At 37.3% G+C, this 26,037-nt stretch overlaps 1 protein-coding gene across 1 annotated transcript; it reads left to right on the plus strand.

The window, feature by feature from the left end:
* The first annotated feature begins 22,588 nt into the window (after nt 1–22,588).
* LOC142346168 (uncharacterized) lies at nt 22,589–24,970 on the plus strand. The gene has a single exon (XM_075398676.1). The coding sequence runs from the start codon at nt 22,589–22,591 to the stop codon at nt 24,968–24,970; it is 2,382 nt and encodes a 793-aa protein (XP_075254791.1).
* The last annotated feature ends 1,067 nt before the right edge of the window (nt 24,971–26,037 follow it).

The raw sequence follows: 26,037 nt of genomic DNA on the forward strand, positions 1-26,037 counted from the left end.
TACTGCTTCCTGCGAAACTCTAACTTGACTAGGATCTGTAACAACGTCGACAACAGCTGCCGCAAAAGTGGAAAAACGCCACAGGACTTGAACCACAATTTCAACTTTAGTAAGAAAACGACTGATGTGAAAGTGATGGACCTGTGGGAAAGTCCAGTAGAGGTAGCTAACTGGCCGGAGTTAATACTATCAGTCCAAGACAACCACACTGCACAAGATAATCCGCCTTTCTTTCCCTTTTTCGCGCGATGAAGATGCTGCCACTCTTGGCTTCCTAACCCGCACTACAACCAAGTTGTGGATAAGCAGTCACACAACTACAAATCTATCTAATTTTATTATGATAAAAATGCAAATAAGTTATCACTTAAAAACGGCAATAAGCGCCAGTATTCCGCCAAATTGACCTTCGAAATGCAGCTCTGTGCAACTGCTTCAACGACAACATCAGATGTCCTGACCCCACTTGTCTTCGAATCAGGAACTTGAAATTCCAACACCTTGCCGACAGTAAGTGGTCTAATATGTCTTTTGAACGCGAAAATCCTCCAACTTGCGTAAAAGAAATCCTCAAAACTACACATTACCTTCACCGAGTGGGGATTGTTCACGCTTGAAGGCTTACTGTCATAGTTAATGTTATTTCGTCTTCTGAAGACTTTTGTAACAGATAAACGATCAAGTCATAAATCATGTCTTTTCTTCAATAATATAGTGCTCATTGATGTGACCAACAAACTGCAATTGTCACAAGCAAACAAGGAGTAGTTTTGATAGTTGGCCTCCTTCGAGTTCCTGGCCACATTTTGTTTCAATTACTTCAGTTTTTCTTTTTCTGCGCTTCTGGCTGCCCTGACATGGTCTTTTAGCGCCTCAAACACGGAACTCAATTTTCTGATAGGTGTATTTCGTTTGCAATTGTGTTTGTTTTTGTTGAAGCGTGTCTAATTTTTTTCCTGAATTGAGGATGTTGTACTTTTTAAATTCTCCATTTGAACAACCTATCCATGCAGTTCCTTTTCATTTTGAAAGCTCTACACTGAACTTTTTCAAGTGTCAGAAGTTCTAAAGTAGACAACTTCGAAGTCCAAAAAGTTCCCGAGATAAACCGGATATAACTCGTAACAACTCTGCATGTAATAGAAACATTCCTAGATTTGCGGGATCTTGCAGCCCGCTTTAATGAATTAAAAACCCATTTTTCTTCTCGAAACTCTCATTATTGATAGTTTTGAACTCAAAACACTTCGTTTATTTTTTCTGGTTGGAAAGCCAAGACAATTTCATTCATTTGTTTTGCTTTTTTTGACGTCTCGTCTCGAGAAGGTCTTGTTTTTTTTAAGCTTGAAAACAATTTTTTTTCTTTTTTTTCTGGTCTTGAACTTAAGTCAGTTTCTTGCTCTGTTGTAATTTTGTTCTGTATCGATCTGAGACGTTTCCAATTTTTTTCGTACGCAACTCTGAACAATTTGTTCTCTTAACTATCCAACACATTCAACTCTTCATCTTCAATCCCTTTCATTTGATCTCAATTTTAATTTTTGTCTGCGAATATAAAATACCCATGAATCCGGTTATTTGTTTGTTTTCCAGATAAAGAACCTCTTCTGTTAAATTTTCTTTTACCAAACTGTCACATATGTCTCTATACAATATGTTGAAGCTGATTAAAGTTGTTTTTGGTTGTGTCTTTCTTATTAGTGTGTAAAATTCTGAAAGCTTTGGTAGCCTTGATTCTCAAAAAAACAATAGGTTTTCTTCAAAACATATGGTTTGGTTAAAAAAATAGTTTTGAAAAAACGTCTACGGGATATTTAAAACCAAATAGCCTTTCCTGTAGAGCTTTTCATCCATATCCTTCCAAAGTCAACTTTTTCATTTGTTACCAACTTTCCAAAAATTTTTTCCTGTTGGTGACAGGGTATATATCCCTTCATAATCGAAAAATTTTAAATTTACCTATTGCTGAATTTTAGCCTCAATTAAGTAAATGTCTTCTATAGTAATTGATAGTCGAATAGGTTATGACAGTTTGAATTGTGATCTACTTAATGATTTATGGTTGTAGCAATATTGTCTAATTCGTATACGTCTAATGTGATAAAAACTATGTGTAAAATGTGCCTAACATCGCAAAATACATAAACAGTGATACTCCATCACACAAGGATCCGGACGAATTTGTACTTCTTTTAGAATCCAAAATTTTTTTTCTGTATTTTTCTAAAAAAATATTGTCTGTTTTTTTGCTACAACGTTTTCTTCATTTTGTCCAGTAAAATAAACTATTAGCTTCTGAGGTTCCACTTTTTTGTGGCGGCTCAACCTTGTATCTATTTTTGGTCCTTTTTCTAAGTCAATTTGACTTTTCTAATAGCCTTGTTCAACTTTTTCTGTGGTTTTAGATTTTTTTGTTGCTTTTTTCCTACTATTACTCAGACTTCATACGGAGGCCTCAAAGAGTATTCAACTGTTCCTCAGTTTTTTCTTTTCTGTTATTTCGCAATTTAGTAGTTCGTCGCACTGATTCTTCTGCTTCATTCTTGGAACTCTCTTTTGGGTAATTTGATACTCTCTGTGAACAAACCTAATTAGATTTTATCATCTTTGTCAGAATTGTGCAATTTTTTTCTTCTTTTTTTATCTTTATCTCCCTTTTTGCGTTAGGCCTGAGGCCAGGGTTCAACTTCGTTTTTACCCGTGTTTTCTTTTCTTTAATCGTTCAAAATTTTTTAATGTTCTTCTCCGTTTTTGTTAATTTTCACCTCAAAACTCAAGTTGTGGATAATTTCAACAACTTTGTATTGTCTTCTATAGAATGAAAAACTCATGTCTTTCTTTCCAATCGTTGGGTTCAATTAAAACTTCTTCAATTTGTAGCTCGGTTAACATCTACTTCAATTATGATAAGTCTTCTGGAGTTCTTGTTCCATTTCCATGAACTCTCGCATCAATTGATGCGTTTATTTTGAGTTTTGTTTTATTGTGAAAACATAATTGTTCGATATTGCATATATTGTAGTCTATGATTTGCTATAGATGCAATCTTTAGAAGTGACAGAGAAAACCAAAAAACCACCTACGATGGGCTGTATTTTGTTACATTATGAGTTGACAACCGGTATGCCATCATTGCTATAGGTAAAAAAAGTGCTCACTCATGTTACTGTTAGCATTGGCCAATTTTTTTGCCAGGATATGATCTGTTTTTCTATTTATTCCATCAATCATTGTGTTCTGTTGTGGATGTCCTATATTCCCATTTCAATGCAAAGACAACAGAACAATTTTGACATGAATTGTGTCTCTGCTCGCTTTTCTAATTGAGTTGACAAGACTGTCGAATATTACTACCAATTGTTCAACAAACTGCTTGCCACAGACTTTGACTCCCGATCGAGTAAGCTCAGGCTTTATATCACTTGTTGATTTGATTTCTGTAAAGCAATTTCTGTTTTCTCTGATTCTAGAGCAGTGAACCCATGATATCGAGAGCTACTCGGTAAATTGGATAGTTAGATCATTTTTTAGTGAATGTCATTGTTTCTGATTCGAGTTATTTCCTTTTCAGTCAGGGGACACAGTTTACTACTCAATTTCTTACTTCTTTTCTCAAGCCTGACCAATACAAAATTTTTCATGCTCTTTGACAGAATGTTTCTACTTCAAAGTGAATGGCACAAGGAGAATCATGTAACACTTGAAGCACGTTGGAAACTCTATCCCATATAATTACTAGCAATTAATACTATCTCAAAGTTTGGTTGAGTGTTTTGTTTTGACATCAAGTAATTTCTATGAGGCGTAAAAATCTCTACCGGATTTTTAATTCTACTTTATACCGGTTTTTCAATAACTCCTTGGTAGCCCCGTATTTGATTTGTCTAGGATCAGATTTTTTTAAAATTTATGATACATCAGTGGTTCTTCTTGAGTAGTTTATCATAATTCTGCAAATCTCTTATTTTTACCTTCTATATTTTGAATTGTGGACACCCCCGATTCCCGTAGTTGATATTATTTCACTTTCTGTCGATGTCAATAGTCTTAACGAACAGTTCCGTGCAAAATTTTTTCCATCTTGCAACCAAGCCCTCTGGTTCATTGGAAAAGAAGATTCAGACAATAGTTCTTTAGTCCACCATTGATAAAACTGTGGACTCTGTAAATAAAATAAAAAGTAAAATAAGATGAACAATTGAAAAAAATTTTGCTGAGTTGCTGAGTAATTGCGATGTTTGTTAACCAGAGGAGTTTTGTAGTGTGCTGGGTTACTATTTTCTGTTCGACTTTTCCCAGTGCCCGATAAAGAAATATCCGTAGTTAACGTATATGGATACACATCATTGACCAAAAGCCCATCCTAGAACTGGGTCTACTAAAAACTTCTTTTTAAATTTGAAAATTATACTGCACTATGCATCCCGTTCCAAATTAATTCAATTTTTGCATAACCTGTAGAGAGGCTCTGCTGTTTTTGCAAAAACAAGAATAAATTTTTTATTATAGCCAATGAGGCCTAAATAGTACCTCACGTTTTTCAGAGAGGACAATTCCTTATTTTTTTTTGTCACACTAACTTTTTCCGGGCGAAACCTGGCTTTACAATTGGAGAAAATGTGTTCAATGAAGCTTACGCGCTAAATGAAATTTTTGCAGAGTAATTTTTTATTTTTTCATTCATTCTCCGCTAAACATTGGCAAACCAAATCCAACCGTTTGAGAGGTTCCTCAATATTGTCCCTAAAGCAAATGTAGACAAGAGTTGTTTCCTTTGAAAGACTAGTATTTCAGGTTTTGAAAAGATCCTAGCGCAGAAGATAGTCCCACAGGAAGACTGCAACTTATACAGGCCTAGAACTGTTAGCAAAATACTGACTTTTTAGTCCTGTATTGGAAAACCATTCAAAAATGCGCCAAAAATGAATACGATCAGGATGTACATTTTGCTTCAAGCTGACTTAAGACAAAAGAAACTTGGTATCGGCGTTCTTGTTTTTTTTGTTTGCGTGCCTGAACTCCTATAGTCAACACCTACATTATAGCTGACATTTATGGTAGCATTATGAAAGTGCAGCGCAATCGGAGTTTATTGTTTCGACTCAGTCATCTCGTTCCAAATCTTCAACCATCTTTTAAAAATTTTCTTCTTCAGAAATCATAACTCCATAAGTACATGTGAAGGGCGAAGCATCCTTCTTAACTTTTAATTTATGATAAATCCGGTCCAAAAATTTTGTAGAAATTTAATTTTTCCAAAGAAGAATATGTCAGAATTAGTTAATAGTCTTTTGCGATTTTCGCATCTCTTTCTCAAGACAATTCCACTCAACTAAATTTTACATGATTTTCATATCAATTTTTTTATTTTCTATTGATATCTAGATCTATTGCTGCATTTGAGAATTTTTATGCTCAATTAGCACCCTAATACCATTCTCAGCCTCATTCTTCAGCTTTCTCGCTATTAATCATTGTGATTTCTCTTCCAACTCTAATTTCGTTTCTACTACAATTTGCATCTAACGAAAATTTTGCAACTACCTATTTTCGGAAACGAAGAAGCCTTTGTTTCACCAGCCATCGGGTTTTGGTGTGGTTGATAAGAAGTTGTGGATGTTTTCTATTCCCCCGTTCAATGCAAAGAAAAATGAAAATTCTTGACAAGAAGTGTGACTCTTGGTCCTTTTGTCAGTTGATACGACTGACGAAAAATCACTATCGAATGATCAACAAACGGCTTGCCACGGTTTTTGGCTCCTGATCGGGCGAAATTATAGCTTCATACCATTTGCTAAATAGATCTCTGGTAAAAAATAACTCTGTGTTTGTCTGAGACTAGGGAAGTGCAGCCACGAAATCAAGAGCTACCCGGCAAAATTGATGACCACATCATTTTTGAGTGAATGTCAAAGATTCGGATTCAAGCTTTTTCTTTTTGAGTCACAAAGCACAGCTTAGTACCTAATTTCTTACGTCTCGTCTCATGCCGGAACAACACAACATTTCCTATGCTCTTTGATAGAAATTTTTTGTTTCAAAGTGAATGACTCTAGGAGAGTCATGTAACAGTTGAGGCACGTTGGACACTCTCTCCCATGTTACTAGCAAACAAAATTTTTCGAAATTATGATCAGTATTGTGTTTTTGATACAAAATCTCTTCTATGAAGGAAAAAGTCTGGCGCTATACCGGGTTTTTTAATAACTCCCTGGTAGCCCCGTTTTTCATCTGTCTAGTATCACGCCTTTTTTCTTTATGACACATCGGTGGACCTCTTAGAGTAATTTATCATAATTCTGCAAATCTCTAATCTTTATCATCTGTACATTGAGTTGTGGACAAAACGAATTCCTGTAGTTGATATTGTTTTATTTTCTTTCGATATCAATAGTCTTAACGAAAGAAATTTATTCCTCATCTTCTGTGTTTATGCGCGACAGAGAGTCAATCTGTGGTATCAGTCGCGTTCAAATTTTCTATCCATCTTGCAACCAAGCCGCCTAGGACCTGGAAATTTAGACAAGGATCCTTCGGCCCAACATGGATAAAACTGCGGACCCTGTAAATAAAGTAATTAAAATGTAAAATAAGATGAACAGTTGAAAAAAATTGTTGAGTTGCTGAGTAATTGCGTAGTTTCTTATTTGCTGGTATAAGCAATAACTCTATGCTAGGTAACTTTTTTGTGTTTGATTTGTCCCAGTGCCTGATAAAGAGGCATCCGTAGTTAAAGCATACGGATCCACATTTTTGACCTAGGGCCCGTCTTAAGTCTGTGTCTACTAATGACTTCATTTTTATATCGGTTACTGCTTTAATTCGATTACTCCTTTCACTTTTACTTTCCAATTTTTGATGAACCTGTAGAAAAGCTCTGCTGTTTTGCCAAAAACGAGAATAAACCTTTTATATTAGCCAATGAGGCCTAAAAAGGACCTGACGTTTTTCGGAGAGGATAGTTCCTCATTTTTCCAACCACACTTTTTCCTGTTTCAAACTTGAAAATACAAATAAATTGTGTTCGGTGAAACTTACGCGCTTTTTGAAATATTAGCACACTAATCTTTAAATTTTTCGTTCTTACTCTGCTAAACATTGGCAAACGAAATTCAACCATTTGAGAGATTCCTCAAAATTGCTCCCAAAGCACGGGTAAACTAGAACTATTTGTAAGGAAGGCTAGTATACCAATTTGTGAAAAGATCCTAAAGCAGATGCCAGTCCCACAGGAAGACAGGCCTATTTAAAAAGGCCTAGAAATGTTGAAAAACCACTGCTTTTTTTGTCCTTTCTTCGAGCGCCATTAAAAAATACGCCAACAAAAAGTCTACGATCTTGATGTAATTTTTCTTTCATGCAGACCAACAACAAAATATTTCCTGCTCTTGGCGTTCTTGTTCTTTCTGTTTGCTTACTTGAACACTTATTGTCAACACCTAAACGATAGTTGACAACTTTTTGTACCATTAATGAAGCTCTAACGCAATCGGAGTTTGTTGGTTTGAACTCAAACCACCTCGTTCCATATCTTCAACAATCTCTTTAATAATTTCCACTTTTCAAAATTCATGCCTCCATAAGTACCTGTGAAAGGCAAGGCATCCTTCTTAAGTTTTCATTTATCATTAATCCGGTCCAAAATTTTCAAAGAATTTGAATTTTGCGTAAAAAGTATCGTATTTTATTCATAGTGTTTTTGATTTTCGCATTTCCCTATCAAAACAACTCAATTGAATCAACTTTTACATGTTTTTCAACATCAAAATATATTTCGATTTTCTGTTTATATCTGGTTTGCTTTGCTGCATTTATGAAATTTATAAGTTCAACTTGAACCCAAACAACATCTTCAGCCGTAATATTTAGTTTTCTTGCTATTACTCAATGTGATTTTTCTTCCAAGTCTCCTTTCGGTTCAACTACAGTTTCCAATTGATTTATTTTTTACCTTCTATATCAACCAATTTGCATCTAATAAAAAGTTTTAGAATGCCTATTTTTGCACGAGTAATGGCCTATTTTTTCGCAAGAAAATATTTGTTTCTGTTTGTCTATCAATCACCGCGTTTCGGTGTGGATGATGAGATGTTGTTGATGTTTTCTATTCCCCAGTTTAATGCAAAGACGAAAGAACAACTTTGACATGAATTGTGACTCGTGGTAGCTTTGTCAGTTGATTTGAGTGACAAAAAATCACTATCGTTTGTTCAACAAACGGTTTGCCACTGCTTTTGGCTCGTGATTGAGTGAAGGTATAACTTCATACCACTTGCTAAGTGGATTTCCGTAAAGTGTTCTCCTTTTGTTTGTCTTCATCTTGTTCAGTAAAAAAATCTTTAATATTATCGGGAACTAATTTTATCTGGCTGCTCGACCTTGTACCTACTTTTGGTTGTTTTCTTTGGTCATTTTCACTTTCCTATTAGCCCTGTTCGACTCTTTTAAATATTTTTGTGTTGTTTTTCTCCTTTTTTACAGAAAACTCATCATGAGGCCTCAAAGAGAATTCAGTTTTTGTTGTTCAGTCTTTCCTTTTGAGTTATTTTCAATTTAGTAGTTCGTCGCACTGATTCTTCTGCTTCATTCTTGGAACTCTCTTTTGTGTAATTTGATAAATTATTTTTGATCTCAAGTGCAGGTGGGTCATCTCGGTTTGGATTAACTTCACTGTCTGTGAACAAACCTAATTCGATTATATCATCTTTGTCTGAATTGTGCAATTTTTTTCTTCTTTTCTTATCTTTATCTCCTTTTTGCGTTAGGCCTGAGGCCAGGGTTTAACTTCGCTTTTACCCGTGTTTTGTTTTCTTTAATCGGTCATAATTTTTTAATGACTTTCTCCGTTTTTGTTTATTTTCCCCTCGAAACTCAAATTCTGGATAATTTCAACAATTTTTATTGTCCTCTATAGAATGAAAAAAATTCATGTCTTTCTTTCCAATCGTTTGGTTCAATTACCACTTCTTCAATTCGTGCCTCGGTTAACATCTACTTCAAATCTGAGATGTCTTCTGGCGTTTTTGTTCCATATCAATGAATTATCTCATCAATTGATGCGTTTCTTGTGATTTTTGTATCTTTTGTGAAAACATAATTGTTCGATATTGCATATATTGTAGTCTATGATTTGCTATAGATGCAATCTTTAGAGGTGACAGGGAAAACCAAAAAACCACCTAAAATGGGCTGTATTTTGTTACATTATGAGTTGACAACCGGTATGCCATCATTGCTATAGGTAAAAAAAAAGTGCTCACTCATGTTACTGTTAGCATTGGCCAATTTTTCTGCCAGGATTTGATCTGTTTTTCTGTTTATTCCATCAATCATTGCGTTCTGTTGTGGATGTTCTCTTTTCCCACTTCAATGCAAGGACAACAGAACATGAATTGTGTCTCTGCTCGCTTTTCTAATTCAGGTGACAAGACTGTCAAATATCACTACCAATTTATCAATTTAGTAGTGTGTCGCCCTGATTCTCGTGCTTCTTTCTTGGAAGGGTCTTTTGTGTTATTTGACGAATTAAATTTTTTTTCTCAGCTGCAGGCGTCTCATCTAGGTTTAGATTAACTTCAGTGTCTGTGAACGAGGCGATTTCAATTATATCATCTTCGTCTGAGTTGTCGTATATTTTTGTTTTTTTTTCTCATCCTTATCTGTAGTTTTGTGTTCGGCCTGAGGCCAAGTTGTAACGTAGTTTTTCTCGTGTTTTCTTTTGCTTTAACCGGTCATAACACCAAAATTGTTTTCTCCGTTTTTGTTTATTTTTTTTATGAAACTCAATTGATTGCTGATTTCATCAATTTTTTGTGGTCTTCTAGAAAAAAAATTTTGGGTCATTCTTTTTTATTGTTGGGTTCCAATATAACACTTCTATAAATTGTAGCTCAGCTCATATCAACTTCTATTAATTTAAATCCTCTGGCGTTCTTGTTCCACTTCCATGAACTCTCCCGGCAATTGGTGCGTTCTTGTGATTTTGGTATCATTGTGAGAACATAATTGTTCGGTGTTTTATATATTGTAGTCTATGGTCTGCAATGGATGTGGTCTGCAGGTAGTGAACTGGAAAACCAAAAACCACCAACGATGAATTGTAATTTGTTACAGTATGAGTTGACGACCGGTAGGCGATTATCGCTATAGGTAGAAACTGTGTTCTTTAATGTTGGTATTGGTCTATTTTCTTTGTCGAAGACGAGATGTTGTTGATGACTTCTTTTTTCCAGGTTCAATGCAGCGATAAAAGAACAATTTGGATATGAGTTGTGTCTATGCCCGATTTGTTAATTGATTTGACTGTCAAATCTCATTCTGGAATTTGACAAATGTTTAACAAACGGCTGGCCACGGTTTTTGACACCCAATTGAGTAAGGCTACGGCTTCTTTCCAGTTAATAATTTGATCTCCTTAAAATGATTATTTTTATTGTCCAAGACATTGACGTGTGACCAGAGACAACTGTCAAATTGGATGACCAGATCATTTTTGAGTGATTGTCAATGTTTCTGATTCACACTTTTTGTTTCTATTCACACGTGTCACAATTTACTACTCAATTTCAGACTTCCTTGATATAATTTAGCTATTTCAAATTAAAATGCGTGAAGAGAGTTATTTAAAGATTGGAGCACATTGGACACTCTTTCTTATGGCACTAGCAATTAATAAATTTTCAAAGTTGGGGTCAGCATCGCGTTTTTGATAAAAAAAAAGATCTTTTTATTGAGGCAAACATTTTTTGTACTCTGTTTTTCAATAATTCTTTGGTTACTCCGTTTTTAAATAGTCTCTGTGCAGACGTTTTTCTTAAGGACACATCGGTGGACCTCATTGAGTAGTTTATCATAATTTTGCGAATCTCGAAGCTTTACCCACTTTATTTTGAGTCTTGGGCAACTTCATTTCCCGTAGATTTTGTTTTTATTGACGATGCCGATAGTTTTTGCAAAAACTTTTTATCCTCATCTTCTGTGTTTATGCGTGACAGACAGTAGGCCTGAGGGATTTTCTTTCCTGCTCTAAGTTTGATTTCAAAACTGAGTTGCCCAAGTTTTCTATCCATTTTATAACCAAGCAGTTTGGCTCCGAAAAACTCTAGATTCAGACATGAACCATTTATTCCAATACAATTAAAAATTGCAGACCCCTTAAATAGTCTTTAAAATGTAGAATAAGACGAACAATTGCATATAAATCCTGATAAGTTGCTGAGTAATTACGTTGTTTTTGTGTCACAATTTTGCTAGTATAAGCGATAATTTTTTGGTATTTTTTGTGTCTGATTTGTCCCAGTGGTTTGTAAAGACGCGTCCGTAATGAATGTATACGGAACCACATCTTTGAAATAGGACCCATCCTAGAATTGGATCCGTTTATAACTTTTTTTAAAATTCGGTTACTGCACTATGCGACCCGTTCCATTTTACTTCAGTTTGCGAATAACCTGTCGAGAGTCGCAGTTGATTTGCAAAACTTGAATTAAAATTTCGATAAGAGCCAATGAGGCCTGCAGAGGCCCTGGGGTTTACCAGAGAGTATGGGATTACAATCTTTCCAACGCTACTTCTTCTTCCGTGTTGAATTGGACTCTACATTTTAGTAAAAATATGTTTCAAAAAATCTTCTTGGTTTTTGAAGTGCAATTTGATCCCATAGTTTTTCTTCCGTTCTCTGCTAACCGTTGGAAAACCAAATCCAACCGATTGAAAGACCCTTAAAAAATGCTATTGATAACAATGTTAAAATAGAACTATTTTCTAAGAAATACAACCACAATAGGTTTTGAAAAGGTCCTAGAGCAGACGCCAGTCCCAAATAACAGGCCTGTAACTAATGAAAAGGCTAGGATTTTTCCTTCGAGCGCCATTTCAATGTATCCGGACAAAAGGTCTACGATAATGATGAACATTTTCCCTCATGCAGATTGATAGCATTTTTGTTTGTGGAAAAAGCCAGCTTGTTTTTTCTGTTCGCTTGCTCGGACTCTGATAGTCAACAATAACAAGGTAGTTTGTACGAGTTTCTTGCACCAATAATGATGCCGCAGCGCCATCGAAGATTGTTGGTTCGTCTACGTTAAAATCTTCAACAACATTTTTCATGATTTTTCGTTTTTCAATACTCGTGCTTTCACAAGAGTATCTGAAATTTGAGCCATTTCTCAAAGTTTTAGTTTCTGTTAAATTCGTTCTCATAAAATTCCAGTTTTGCCAAGAAAAAATATAAGATATTTTTTTCAAAGTGAGCTACAATTTTGCATTTCCTTCTCAAGACTACTCAATTAAACTAGCATTTAAAAGCTTCTCAACAAGAAATTTATTTTCTGATTTTCTGTTTTCTGGTTTATTTTGCTGTACTTTTGAAATATTTATTTTCAACTTGAAACCAAACAACATCAGCAGCAATATCTTTTAGCGATCTTGCTATTAATGAACAACTCTTTTGCTAGTCTGTTTCCAAAAAGCAAGTTTTGAGCGTAGCTTGCTAAAAAGGAAGCTCTGCCATTGTTATTAAATTTTTGTTTAAAGAAAGGTAGTTTCGATGAAAAACATTTCAAATCCCACATTTAAAACAGTTCTTGCTTTCCCACGATGCAGGATTCCGTTGACCGGAATTTTGACATTTCTCTCTCTCGATATTCACCGCTGCTCGCAGTTTCTCGGCACAACTCGCGTGCGAGCTATCTTGGCTTCTGTTATTCCCCTCCGGGTGTTGGCAATCACCCGCACTATTGTAATAATTGCTTTGTTCAGGCTCAGCTCCGTTTCCTGCTTGGTCATTTTATTTTGGATGAGTTTTGCAACTTAAACATTGCAATGTTCCGTGAAAAACTGTTTTGACGTCGGTACCTGTAATGAAAGCATTTCGGTTTATTTGTTTTTAAATTTTACTAGGCTACAAGTTCTCTTTAACTCATTAATCGAATTAACTATTTGAGCATTTTCAATTGACTGACAGACTAAAACTTGCAACACTTTGTTCTCCACCTCCTGCTCCTCATCCTCAATTCTCGTGAGCACTATTATAATAAGTGCGCTTTCTAAAGCTCTCTCCAAAGTCATATCTTCGCCTAGGTTCTTTCACAAGTCATTTCGTGCCTACTATTTTCTATGTCTTTGAGGAAAAACAAAATAAAGATTTCTAATTTCTTGTTAGCTTCTTGGGGTAGAGTACGCCTTGCAAAGCAAAGGTTGTAAAAGACCAAGAAGTTCTGTTGATTTGTTGCTAGACTACTGGACTGTCAGACTTACATAACAGGTTACTCATTAGAGTTTTGTCTGAAGCTTTCGTCTAATCATAGCACTTTCAAAAAATGTTTTATAGAAAGCCATAGCATAGTTTTGTTACCATAACGCCAATTTAGGTGGCCGTTCATCATTTTCGGTCTCTGCGTTTTTTCTTTTTGCTGCTTTTGAAGATATGAAAATAGCTGTACAAAATCTGCTTTTTCCGGTAACAGCTTTTTTTGGAGGAGTACTGAACTATCCGTATTTTAGCTACAAACTGCTGCTTTGCGATTAGTTTCAATAAATTTATTCGATGACCAAACCATTTTTTTGAACTCAATGCGACAGTTTTGTAATTTTAAAGACACTGTATTGTTTATAAGTGAAATACCAAAAAAAAACTATAGCTGGTGGTGTTTTACAAGTCAATTTATCTCAAAAACAAATAGAATTTTTCTGAACTGTATTTTCTCCCATAGAAATGTGTACTGTACGGTCCAATTTTTTTCGAATTTTGAAGGAATACTTACTTGTAAATTTGAATAACCTACTACTCCGTGTCAAATACCGAAATTACTACTCCGTGTCAAATACCGGCAACAGTTCACGTTTCATTTGTCTCGTCTCCATGTGGAGACCTCAACACTCACGAATAAAATAAATTTTCTCGGCAATCAGTACAACGCTAAACATTACTAGATGGTGGTCTTCTACTTGCTTTTATTCTCTGTCCCGACTTTTGAAATCTGTCCCGATGAAAAAAGTTAACATAGTATGTAGTTTAAACGAGAACAAACGGCTAAATTAACCAGAATTTAATTGAGTGGTAGCTCAGATGGTAGGATTTTTGTTCAAGGAATGAATAAAAGCCGTACATTCGATACGTGCAGTTATCGGTTCTATCGCCATTTTAAATTTACTAAATCAATACTGATATGTCGGTTTTGTGCTTACTGCTTGCAGAACAAGCTTTTTTATCAAAAGTTTTTTGATATCCATTTGAGAGCTATATAATTTTGTAGGCTATAATTTAGTGAAAAAAAACTGGAACTATATCCCTTACCACGGAGCCCATAGATTTTTTAAATAAATTCAATTTTTATATTGAAAAAAAAAACTAAAAAACTAAACCTCTTTTTGCGTGTGACATTCACAGAGTCAAAACTCACAAAAAGCACTCATGAATTGGGAGTAAATTTTCAAAAATCTATCCCTCGATCACCCGACAATTAGACCAGACTTTTCGCTTTAACTGAGAAGATTTAATCAATTCACGACAAGAGGCGATTCAGCTTAAATGTCGTTTATTAGAAAATTGTGAGCAAATTTCAACAAATTTTTAGAAACATCCAAACTTTTAGCAACCTCCAAAAGGATCCAGAGTGCTTAAGGAAGAACGCAGAGTAACCTAAGGAAATGTCTTATCTAGGCAATACGACAAGTTGAGCGAGAGAAGCTGCTGAGATGTTCAAGGAAATTTTTGTTAGTATGTTTTGTGACCAAGACCTACAAGAAGTCTTGCTTTCGAAAAAACTTCAATGTATCTGGTTCCAAGAATGAGAAAAACGGAGTCACTACTATCGAAATTGCTGGTATCCAAGTCCATCAAACCCCGTGGCAATGGCATTGCCTTTTTGAATAAAGCCGCTAAAGCAATAAGCAAACTCTTGACAATAGTGATTCAGACGTTTATCCTGTTTTCACAGATGGAAATCGGAGAGGTGTCAGTTGTTACAGACCAATCGTTCAGCTCCGCTGTAACCCAAAAAGTTTTAAAGAGTAATCATTGACGACGTCTTCCAGGTTGATTAACACTCCCTCCACAATTTGGCTTCAGCAAGGCCAGATCAACAACTCTTCAGCTGCAGTGGCTGATGACTCTTCAGCTCAGTTTATCAGCACAGAGGCGACCATCCTGTACAAAGCGTTGGTATACCGTACTTCGGTTTATGTGAGGCTTTAGATGCTGCATCTCGGTAGGCTCACTGATAAAGACAAAACAATTGAATTTGGTGGAAATCTTCTGCATAGTTATCGTTCCCATTGGTCCCAAGGCTTCATTTATATAATGTCGAGCTTTCAGAATTTCACAAGTTCACTGGATGTTTTCGATACGGTGGCTATTATACGGTCACCTTTGACAGCTAACAAGAATGTTACCAATGTACAACCCAAGTCAAAAACCGGTGTATTGAAAAATTGATGTTTTTAATTTCAGACAAATGTTCTCTTCTGCTGATGAAGGAAAGCCTAGATGTCACGCTGAATGACACTACCTTGATGAATGCTGGATGACAACAAGACAATGGATTGTTCGTTAGCAACCAGTTGTGTTGGAATGAAAAGTTCAATTTAAGAACAGAAAAAGCGTTCATGGTTTTGTCCCAACTAAAAAAATTGCATTCGAAAATTGAATTTAAATTTGAAATCCACTAGTATATAGAGTACATCTTGTCCAGTGTTTTTCATTTGTCAGTTACATTATGCTAGTGTTGGCAATTGATAAAAAAGCTTAAAAAGTACATCTCGCAAGTTCTGTGGCTACAGCGAACGCTACAAAAACCAACTCATTAAATGCCACCTTTTTAGTTTCTTTTTACACCGAACTCCAACTTTGCATTCTACTGTAACTGCTTATTTTGCAAGAAATGACAAGTTTTAACAGCAAGAAATGACAATTTTGACGTGGATTCTTCAAATAACTTTATCAAAACTGAGAACCAAATAAACCGTCAAGCAAAATGTCTGTGAAACAGATTAAAACTTAGATAGTTTATGAAAATTCAATGAATCGTTCAAGATTGCAGTTGAAAATTTTTTCACGACATCTCAGCGCAAAGGAGCTGACGATATGCACGTTCGATAGATTTTTACTTGAAAATTTTCGTCGACCAGTTTCAAGTCTGCTGCAAATGGCAAATCCATCGTTGTTGTGGCAGCCTTGGAGACCACTCAAAACATTGATGGAATGAAAAAAAATACGTTGGGAATTTCCAAATCTAAACTAAACTACTATATGTATGCTACGCTGTGCGGGTGTTCAGTTACAGCATAACTTTATGGAAGCCAGCGAAAACCGACTAACTATTGCCGAAAGTATACAACAGAACGCTGCGTCTTGAAATTTATGCCAAGTTAGAATGTCATCCCATACAAAGATAAAGTGTTCAGTTTTGATATTATTCTGATGTCCTTGTATTGAGAACTTCATGTTCTCTGTTGTTTCCAAAAACGCAAACAGATAACGTGGAATTGGCAAGCGAAGCCATGTAACTATTACTGCAGTAGGGAATTGAAGAACTCAAGTAAGCAGAAAGTTTCTTTGAAAAAAAATTGGCTGAAGAAATGTGATTTTTATTACTGGTTTTGTGCTATCCATCTTGCCTATTTACCAAATGATCACGTCAGAAATGACTTTTTTTAAATCGTGGTAACCGAATCAAATTACAGGGTATTTACATATTGATCTTCAGAAGTTGATAAAACAAATCAAGCGATTGCACATGACTGATTATACGCGGCTGTAACAACAACACCGTTGAAAATTCGATATCAATTACTTTAACAATGAAACTTGAGCCGGCAGTAATTGTTTTTTATGCTATTCTACGAATGTTTTTTATGCTAACATTCTTATTATTATCATATCATTATCAATTTTTAATTAGTTTTTTGTTGTGATGTTTACTAATCGAACTGACTTAGATCGATTATTCCATTTAGTAGCCGTAGCATGAAAAAAATTCTATCCTCAATAGTTTCACAATTGTTCTGAATGCTAGCTTTCTGCCGGTTTTTCTATCATTAAAATAGAAGGAATTTTTTGTTGGTTGATCCCTCATCTAGGGTGTTGTAAAAGGCCAGAACGTAAATTTTACTCTCAGTGCTCTAACAGTACTTTTATTTCAATTTCAAGAGCCGCTATTTCAAGATTTTTTTAAGAAGAGTAATTGTTTTTTTAAGCAGGGTTATTTGGATCCAGCTTTCCCGTGGAGAAAATTATGATCAATCTCTATTGGTTCAGAGTATTATTCGTGCAATAATCATGAAACCCAGTGTATTTGTTTTTGTACTAATTTAAATTTAGATAGTTTTTGAGTTAAAAATGGGGATACATGGTCTCTCCTTTCTTGTCTCTCCAACATTTTTTCTAATGTTGCAAGGGGAAAGGGAGTACGACCAAGCCAATGGGTAAAACAGTGGCCCCCACTATGAAACATCATAGCTGCGCGTTTAAATTTATAACAAAAACGCATTGCATTCCAAAATTAAGGGAGTATGATATGCTTTGGGAGCCGCGTCAAATGCGGTGCGCTAGATTGTCAAACTTATCTTTGCTCAAACGTATATAATTGCGTCCGAATTGTCCTTTCTGGCACAGATTTTTGTTGCTAGATGCATTATAAAACGTTTTGCAGACAACAATTCTATTTTTTTCGGTTTTACCAAATTCGTTGTTGAAGATTTAGTTTTTTTGATTGTCTTGTAATATTTGTTTGCAATCATGGTTTCCTTGACTTGAGTTGTCATCAGTACTAGCAAATTTGTTTTAAAACATTTAGATTTCTAGCAGCTTAAGTGATGGCTAAAATTTTCCCAGAAGGGCAGTCGATAGGTTTTTTAAGCCTCGAGGTTTTATCGAATGCACAAACCGTTGCTGAATTCCAATTTTTTGTCAACGTAAAACCGTACATTTTCGCTGACAAGGAAGTATGCCAGTTCGAGTGTGTTTTGTTTGATTCCAAGCCCATATCGTGACGTTTATCTCCAGGTAGCTTGTTGATATCTTTTGGCGAGCTTAAATCCTCATAAATTCTCTTCCTGCGTAATCCTATCTGTTATGAGCTGAGTATTAATGAGAGTTTTAATTTACAAGAGGCTCTGGAGAAGGGAGCAAAGCAGCAAATCACATAACAATGGCAACATAAAAATTCAAACGGTTTTTGCGTCCAAGCATTATCTTTGTTATGAGAAATATGAGTATTTGCTGAATCTGAACACATTTTTGAAACATGAGTGGGCGCTTTGCGCACATGGTTTTCCAATTCATCCAAATTCCTGAGACAGATTGAAAAATGTATGCCAGTTGTCAGGAAGAAGTCAGGCAATTTGTTAATGCCAGGGATTGATCTCAAAGCAGAGAAGCCGTCTGCAATGTTGACAATAGTTTCTCTGAAACTTTCAAGATCTCTGGGGATCGCGTGCTCCGTTACAACCAATTGTCGTTTTGGAGCTTTTACGTGGTATTTCAAATGCTTGCCATGACAAAACAAATCCCTTAAGAACTTCAGAAGGCTTCCAACGCTTACTACAGCACTACCATTGTCCGCATATCGTTTTTACGCTAAAGCGGAGTTGGTTATGAGATCAATCGATGAGATTATGGCTATACCATACATTGTCATGGCAATGAGATCCTCTGGGGTAACTTCTTGGGACTATAAACAAATGCAGGCTAAACACAGGTCAGTAGAGGTTGTGTACGAATTTTGAGCAACATAGCTTGAAACAGGGCTCATTTTTTGTATGTTTTAAGCGATAGTTTTCAATTGAGGCAACTGATTGTCTTTCTGGTGTCTATCAGTAATACTGGGCGTCTGTAGGACTAAGTGGCCCCTTCCATTTTTTGAAAGCTGGATTGATTATTACATCAACGACTTGACGGACTGGTGAACCTTTAAGACAAGAAAGGCAGAACACATAATTTGGTAAGAGAAGAAAAAAAACTTTTTCATTCCATCTTTAAAATTTGTTGTTCATATCTGATGCTTCATGTGTTTACTGACAATAAACTTACAGTTATTTTCCCATTGAACAGCAACTTCACCTAAAAGACTATGTTATATAGGTTAAAAAGATTGTCAATCTTTTTTTTGCTTCAAAAAATTATAAAACTAGAAAAAAGAAATATTCTTGCTAAATTAGAAGAAATCACTTCTCGTTTAAATTTTTTTGCAATACAATACTGTACCAGGAGAGGCACGTGCTAAAAAACTATAACTTTGAACAACAAGTCATAATGTTGATTATATAGATTGAATTCAATGGTTAGGAAATGGATGACATTTTCACGGTAGCAAAAGAAGATTTGTGAAGCAAATCTCAAGAAAGTTTTAACTGTTGAAAAGGAACAACAGTGGGCAAAGGGTAGCCCAGCTATATCGTGCCAAAGTAACTATAACTCAAGGGGCTTTTTTGAAACACCACCAACACTGGCGTCAGTGAAGCAAGCTGATTAGTTTGCTTCTCTGACGCCCGGCCGCAGCACCACCAACTTTACACATTCAAAATTAACTGAAGGCGGAACACCGCACAGTTTTTTTCTGATGACCCCCCCTAACCAAGCTCGAACGCGCAACCTCAAGGCAAAGGCAAGGGCAAAGGCAAAGACAAAGACCACGAATCATCCCCAAAGACCAAGACCCATCCCCCACCGGACAATAAAGACCCCCCAACACAGTCAACATTTCAACAACACAATACACAAAGCAGAATACAAACCTCCTGACAGAAATGCCAAACAGAACCATGCAACCACCCGTTTTAAAAGCAAAAATCAGGGTGATGGGGGAGAAAATTGCAAAGAACCTGCAAACCATGAGCGAATTGATTGACAGTGGGAACATAAACGCAGCGAAAACTGTTCATGAAAAGGCAGCGGAAACATTTTCGGAGTTCGAGGAAACCAGTTACGAGTTGATTTCACAGCTTGACGAAGATCAGCACGAGGAGTACATCGGAAAAATCACTGACACGTGGAACAACATCGACGACATGAAAATTAAAATTCAGAATCACCTTTCGCAAGAAAACACCACAACAAACTCCAACGCACAAGACAGCAACGAGACAACAGTAACAGCCGACTCGACAGCGGATAACTCAGCAACCAACAACAACATCAACACTAGAGCAATTGGACAACAGCAAACATCCGTTAACAGAAGTTTAGACAACGAACAACCAGAAACTAGCAATTCCGCTCAACGTGACAACCTCAACAGCTTTTGGTATGATAGACTAGCTTACTCAAGCAGCTTAAACGACCAGCAGAACAGAGTTACTGGAATGGGGGACACACAAACATTCAATCAGCCAACAGAACAACCACAACAATTGTCAACAACGTTATCACAACCAGTTCCATTCTATACGCGTTATGTGGAAGCTCTTCCAAAGATGGATCTTCAGAAGTTCAACGATGACCCGAGCAAATGGGCAGATTGGTACAGCCGTTTCCGTTTCATGATTGGAGACACTCAGCTCAGTGATGGACAGAAGATCGCCTATCTACAGGGACTTGTAATTGGAAAAGCCAAAACAGCAATTGAAGGATTTGCTTGCAACGGACACCTGTACAAAGATGCAATAAACGAGTTGAAACAGCGGTTTGAGAACCCAAACTTCATCAACAGCAACTTGTTGGAGAAACTCATCAACTACAGGCCACCAACGACATCTCTTCCTTGGACAATTGTAAATTTTTCCACATTCATTAACACCATGACAAGGACACTACAAGAACTCAACTTCGAAGCCGATCTCAACAGCACGACAATCTTGAAGCATGCAACCGACAAACTATCTTACAGCGAAGACTTCAAATGGAATCAGTTTGTTTTACGACGAAGAATTCAGCAGCCGACACTTGCAGACTTCAACCAATGGATTAAAGAAATAGCAGAAGCACATGAACGTTCAACGCATCAAGGACGAAGCAATACTAGTCTCAGCACAAACAGTGATACACATCAACGAAATTTCAACTTAAATGGAAACCGACAATTTCATCAACAACCAACTCATCCAAACAGGGAACAACAGCAGCAACAACAACCAACACAGAACATAAACATCTTTACCGACAACAACAACAACAACAAGAACCAGTATAACCAGCGGAGCACAACACAAATATTTCAAGCAACAAGAGGAAGCAACAGCAACAACCAGCCTCTGCCTTGTGTCTTCAACGACGGTAATCATCAGTTATTCCATTGCCCAACGTTTAAAGCAAAGACAGCAGACGAAAGACTACAAACAGTTTATCAGTTAAACCTTTCCAGAAATTGTTTGGGAGCGAACCATCGAGCCAACAACTGTCCTTCAATCTCCAATTGCAGGGAGCAAGGATGCGGACAACGACACAACACTATGTTACACGGTGCCAACAGTAGATACGGACGAACACTGACCTCAGTTGTTCTACCAAACTCTCAATCGAACAACTCGAGAGGAAATGGTAACTCATTTGCAGTCATCATCAACAAAGATACAACCACAACAAAGGACACGACAGCAGCAACTAAAACAACGAATCTTCTCTATGTCATGCCAGTTATTTTACATAACACGGAGAATAAAGTTCGCACATACGCCTTCATTGACCCAGGAAGCAGCTTGACAATACTTCTCTCGAAGACAGCCGACGAACTACGCCTTCACAAAGAAACACGTCAGCAACCTGTCTTGGAGGGAGCCAACGGAACAGACACAAAATCGTGTTACACAACGTCAACAGAAATTTCGAATTTTGGAAGACGACGAACACGCTACAACCTCAAACAGATATACGTTGTGGAAAACATCAATTTGCCAAAGCTGAGGGAGCACCCGGGAGACATTGCCAGAAAGTATGACCACCTTAGACATGTCAATATGCCAACTCTGGATAATCTCGAAGTCACAGTATTGATTGAACAGGACAACATTGACCTTATCTCACCAGTCAGAGTGGAACAAGGACCATCATCAGCACCAACCGCAAGTCTTTTCAAACTTGGTTGGACTATTTCTCGAATCATACAGTATTGGATGACAGCAAAACACAACATTCAATGCATCATACTGCTTTGTTTTGCAGCAATTGCCTAGAACAAGACATTGACCTCAACGGAGAAGTTTCTCATTGGTGGAAAGCAGAGACAATTCCATTGGAATCCAAAACCAAGTCTAATGATCCAGAAGTCTTGTTAGCCACCAAAATACTTAACACAACATGCGTGAGACAAGCAGATGGACGTTATGAAACGGGACTTCTCTGGAAAGACGACAGCAGTTTACCAGACAACCGGTCGCAAGCCTCGACTCATTTGAATCATCTTGTCAACAGACTACAGAAGAAACCTGAACAGTACAAGAAATACAATGAGGGCATTCAAGCAGACCTGGAAAAGGTTACATTGCAAAAGTACCTTTCCATAGACAGAAAGATACACGATGGTACATACCACACTATGGTCTTGTCAGCCCAAACAAACCCGACAAGATACGAAGAATCTGCAATGCCAAAGCACCACAAAGCGGAACAAGCCTCAATGACAAACTCTTAGCTGGACCTGACCTCCCCGGGAATATGCTTGGAATTTTGCTACGATTCCGACAGGGAGCCATCGCCATCCAGGGAGACATCGAAGCGATGTTTATGCAAATCGGAGTACGACAACAGGACCGACGTTATCTACGATTCATGTGGAGACAACCCAACAGCTCAGAATTAGAGGTGTACGAATACCAACGACACATCTTTGGAGCCAGGGACTCACCAGCTTGCGCAAATTTTGTTTTGCAACAGACAGCCAAAGACGACATTGAAGATCACCCAAATTCTCTAGAGATCATTCAGCGGACATTCTATATGGATGACATGGTTTCATCTTTTAGCGACGCCATCACAGCTTTCACCACAGTCAAGAATGTCAAGGATACTCTGAAGAATGGTAAATTCAATCTGACAAAATGGTGCAGCAACCGCCGTGAGTTTTGTGAGCAGATGCAAGATGATCTATGCAAACCAGTGGAGGAGCTCTTCAGTAAAGGTTTTCATCAAAGAGTACTTGGAGTTTACTGGAGCTTAGACGAAGACAAAATAATGTTCAAAGCGAAAGACAGAAGGAACCTGGACAGTAAAACTTGGACCCAATGCAGGTTTCTCTCTTTCCTGTCAAGTTTCTACGATCCTTTGGGAATCATATTGCCATTCCTCATCCGAGCCAAGATTCTACTGCAAGAGCTGTGGAAACATGGACGCGAATGGGACAAAGCTATCGGTGGAGACAATGAAAAAGCCATCAAAGATTGGGTACATGAAACGGAAAAGATAGGTACGGTAGGGGTAAACAGGTTGGTTGGTGGTACAGCACTTGGGGACACAATGGAACTTCGTGTATTCTGCGACGCATCATTGGAAGCAACAGCAGCAGTAGCATACATCAAGACAACCAGGAACCAAGAAACCACTACTCGTTTTCTCATGGGAAAAACAAGAGTGGCACCCTTACGTCAAACAACAATTCCCAGACTAGAACTGCAGGCAGCACTTTACGCGGCAAGATTGAAGAAAACAATTGAGGATGAAATGGATTTCAAGTTTGACAAAATCTTTCTGTGGAGTGACAGCACGACCGTTCTCAGTTGGATAAAGAACTTCAAATTGAAACACAAGATGTACATCGGAAACCGAATTGCCGAAATAAGGGATCTCACAAACACCAATCAGTGGAACTACGTCAACACCAAGGACCACCCAGCAGATCAAGGAGCGAGGGGACTAACAGCAACAGAAATGACAGAAAAATCTCTTTGGTTACAGGGACCACAGTTTCTTCTATCTTCTAGCGACAACTCGACAACAGACGAACAACAACACGAAACTGTTTTCTTGTACAGCGCAGAACAGAAGCCTCGGGGAACACGACGACAGCCAATTGACAAAGACCTAATTGATGCCAACAGGTTTAGCCAGTGGTTGAAACTAACAGCCGTCATCATCAAAATGAAAAACCTCCGAAACAAAATGAGAACACTTGACCAACAGATCAGAGATGCAGAGAAATTTCTCTTCCGTTTATCTCAGCAGCAATCGTTCGACGAGGATGTAAAAAAACTAACAGACAACAGGCCAGTTCAGAAACGGAGTAGATTGATTCAGTTGACACCTTCAATAGACGAAGATGGTATCCTTCGATCAAATAGCAGACTAGCCAACACACCAGTTTCAACAGCAACAAAGAAGCCAATAATCTTAGACGGTATGAACAGGATTATTCGTCTTTTTCTGAAACTGCAACACAACATCAATGGTCATGTTGGAGTTGAACAGCAAACACACATCATTCAGTTGAACTTTTGGGTTCTTCAATGCAAAACAGTAATGAAGAAGATCTCGAGCAGATGCTACGAATGCAGACGACAGAGACAACTCAACAGCCAGCCTCAGATGTCAGATCTTCCGAGCTACCGATTCTCAGTCAAACCTGTAGCCTTCAAGGAAACCGGAGTAGTCTTTTTTGGGCCATTCGAAATCTACAGCCAGATCAACACAGCCATGAAAGTATACTGTTGCTTATTCACCTGTCTGACGATACGAGCCGTTCATATCGAAGTGACCAGGAACTTGCGAAAAGAATCATGCATAATGGCATTCCAACGATTCTTCAGCCGACGAGGACAACCGGAAAGAATTCACAGCGACAACGCTTTATATTTCACCAGTACAGCGAAGACCTTCGAAGAAAGCAGCTTCACAACTAGAGAGATACAGAAATATGCGGAATCGAAAAAGATTGCATGGAAATTTATTCCACCAGGAGCTCCACATTTTGGTGGAACATGGGAACGCCTCATTGGGATGAGCAAACGACTCTTCTTCAATATCACCGGATCTAGGAAACTCCAGGAAGACAGTTTCTCAACCCTTATTTGCCAATCGAAGCTCTACTCAACAGCAGACCTCTAATATCAGTCAGCAGTGACATACGCAATGTGGAAAGCCTGACACCAGGACATTTTTTGACAGGAATGACAACAGGACTGCCTTCGGATACTACAATTAGCAGCAACGACAGAGGAACAAGAAAACTATGGAACAACGTCAACAGTATTATGAACAAGTTTTGGACACGTTTTTTAAAAGAATATCTGCCAACACTCACATGCAACGTCGTGAGTGCTCACATGAATATCTGCCAACACTCACATGCAACGCCAACACTCACATGTAACGTTTTGGACACGTTGCATTTAAAAGAATGCAACGTCGAAAATGGCATTCAACAGTAAACGGGATAGAAGTAGGGGACATGGTATGGATACTAGAAAACAACACACCCAGGGGTATTTGGCCGGTAGGTAGGGTACAAAAGGTAAATAAAGGTAAGGATAATGTGGTAAGGTCTTGCCTGGTTAAAACAACAACAGGGGATTTTGTTAAACCAGCTATTAAACTTAGTTTGATTAGTGACCCAATTTGAAGCAAACTTGATATCAGTTTTGGGATTAGGGTAAAGTGAAAGATGAAAAATTTAAAGTTCAATTCAATGAATTAGCCATTCAAAGGGACTATTAGGTATTATTCAGGTACAATTAGGGATTTCAATAAGTAACTCACAAGGCAACTCAAATTAGCAAAGCTTATCGTACATTAGATAAATACATTCAAACGGGAAAATTTAGGTAGGTAGGTTTAACAGGAAGACAAAATCTGGATAGACATTAGGTAGGTTTTGGAATTCAAATGCAGAAATAATTAGTTTATTGCAAAACAGCAGAGAGTTGAATCGACAGGATAAAATTATGTTGAAAAGTTATTTGATACTAAACAGCTTAGGTAAAACCAGACATCAGTGGTAAAAATTATTACAAAACATTTGGTACTCCGACAAACTCTAATTTGGGAAAAACAGGTAAACGTAGGCAATAGGTACAAGGTAGTGGTAGGTTTAGGTAGGTAGGGAACACGGGGAGCATCAGTTTCTCAACTTTCAAGGAGCAGACCAGCAACAACAACATTTCCAGAAATTGTTC

The sequence above is a fragment of the Convolutriloba macropyga genome, chromosome 9 (genome assembly GCF_964194025.1).
Source record: "Convolutriloba macropyga chromosome 9, txConMacr16.3, whole genome shotgun sequence".
In the NCBI taxonomy this organism is placed as follows: domain Eukaryota; kingdom Metazoa; phylum Xenacoelomorpha; order Acoela; family Convolutidae; genus Convolutriloba; species Convolutriloba macropyga.

Bases quoted from the DNA above. Each gene is read 5' to 3' on its own strand.
- LOC142346168 (XM_075398676.1), top strand. From the start codon at position 22,589: ATGCTTGGAATTTTGCTACGATTCCGACAGGGAGCCATCGCCATCCAG.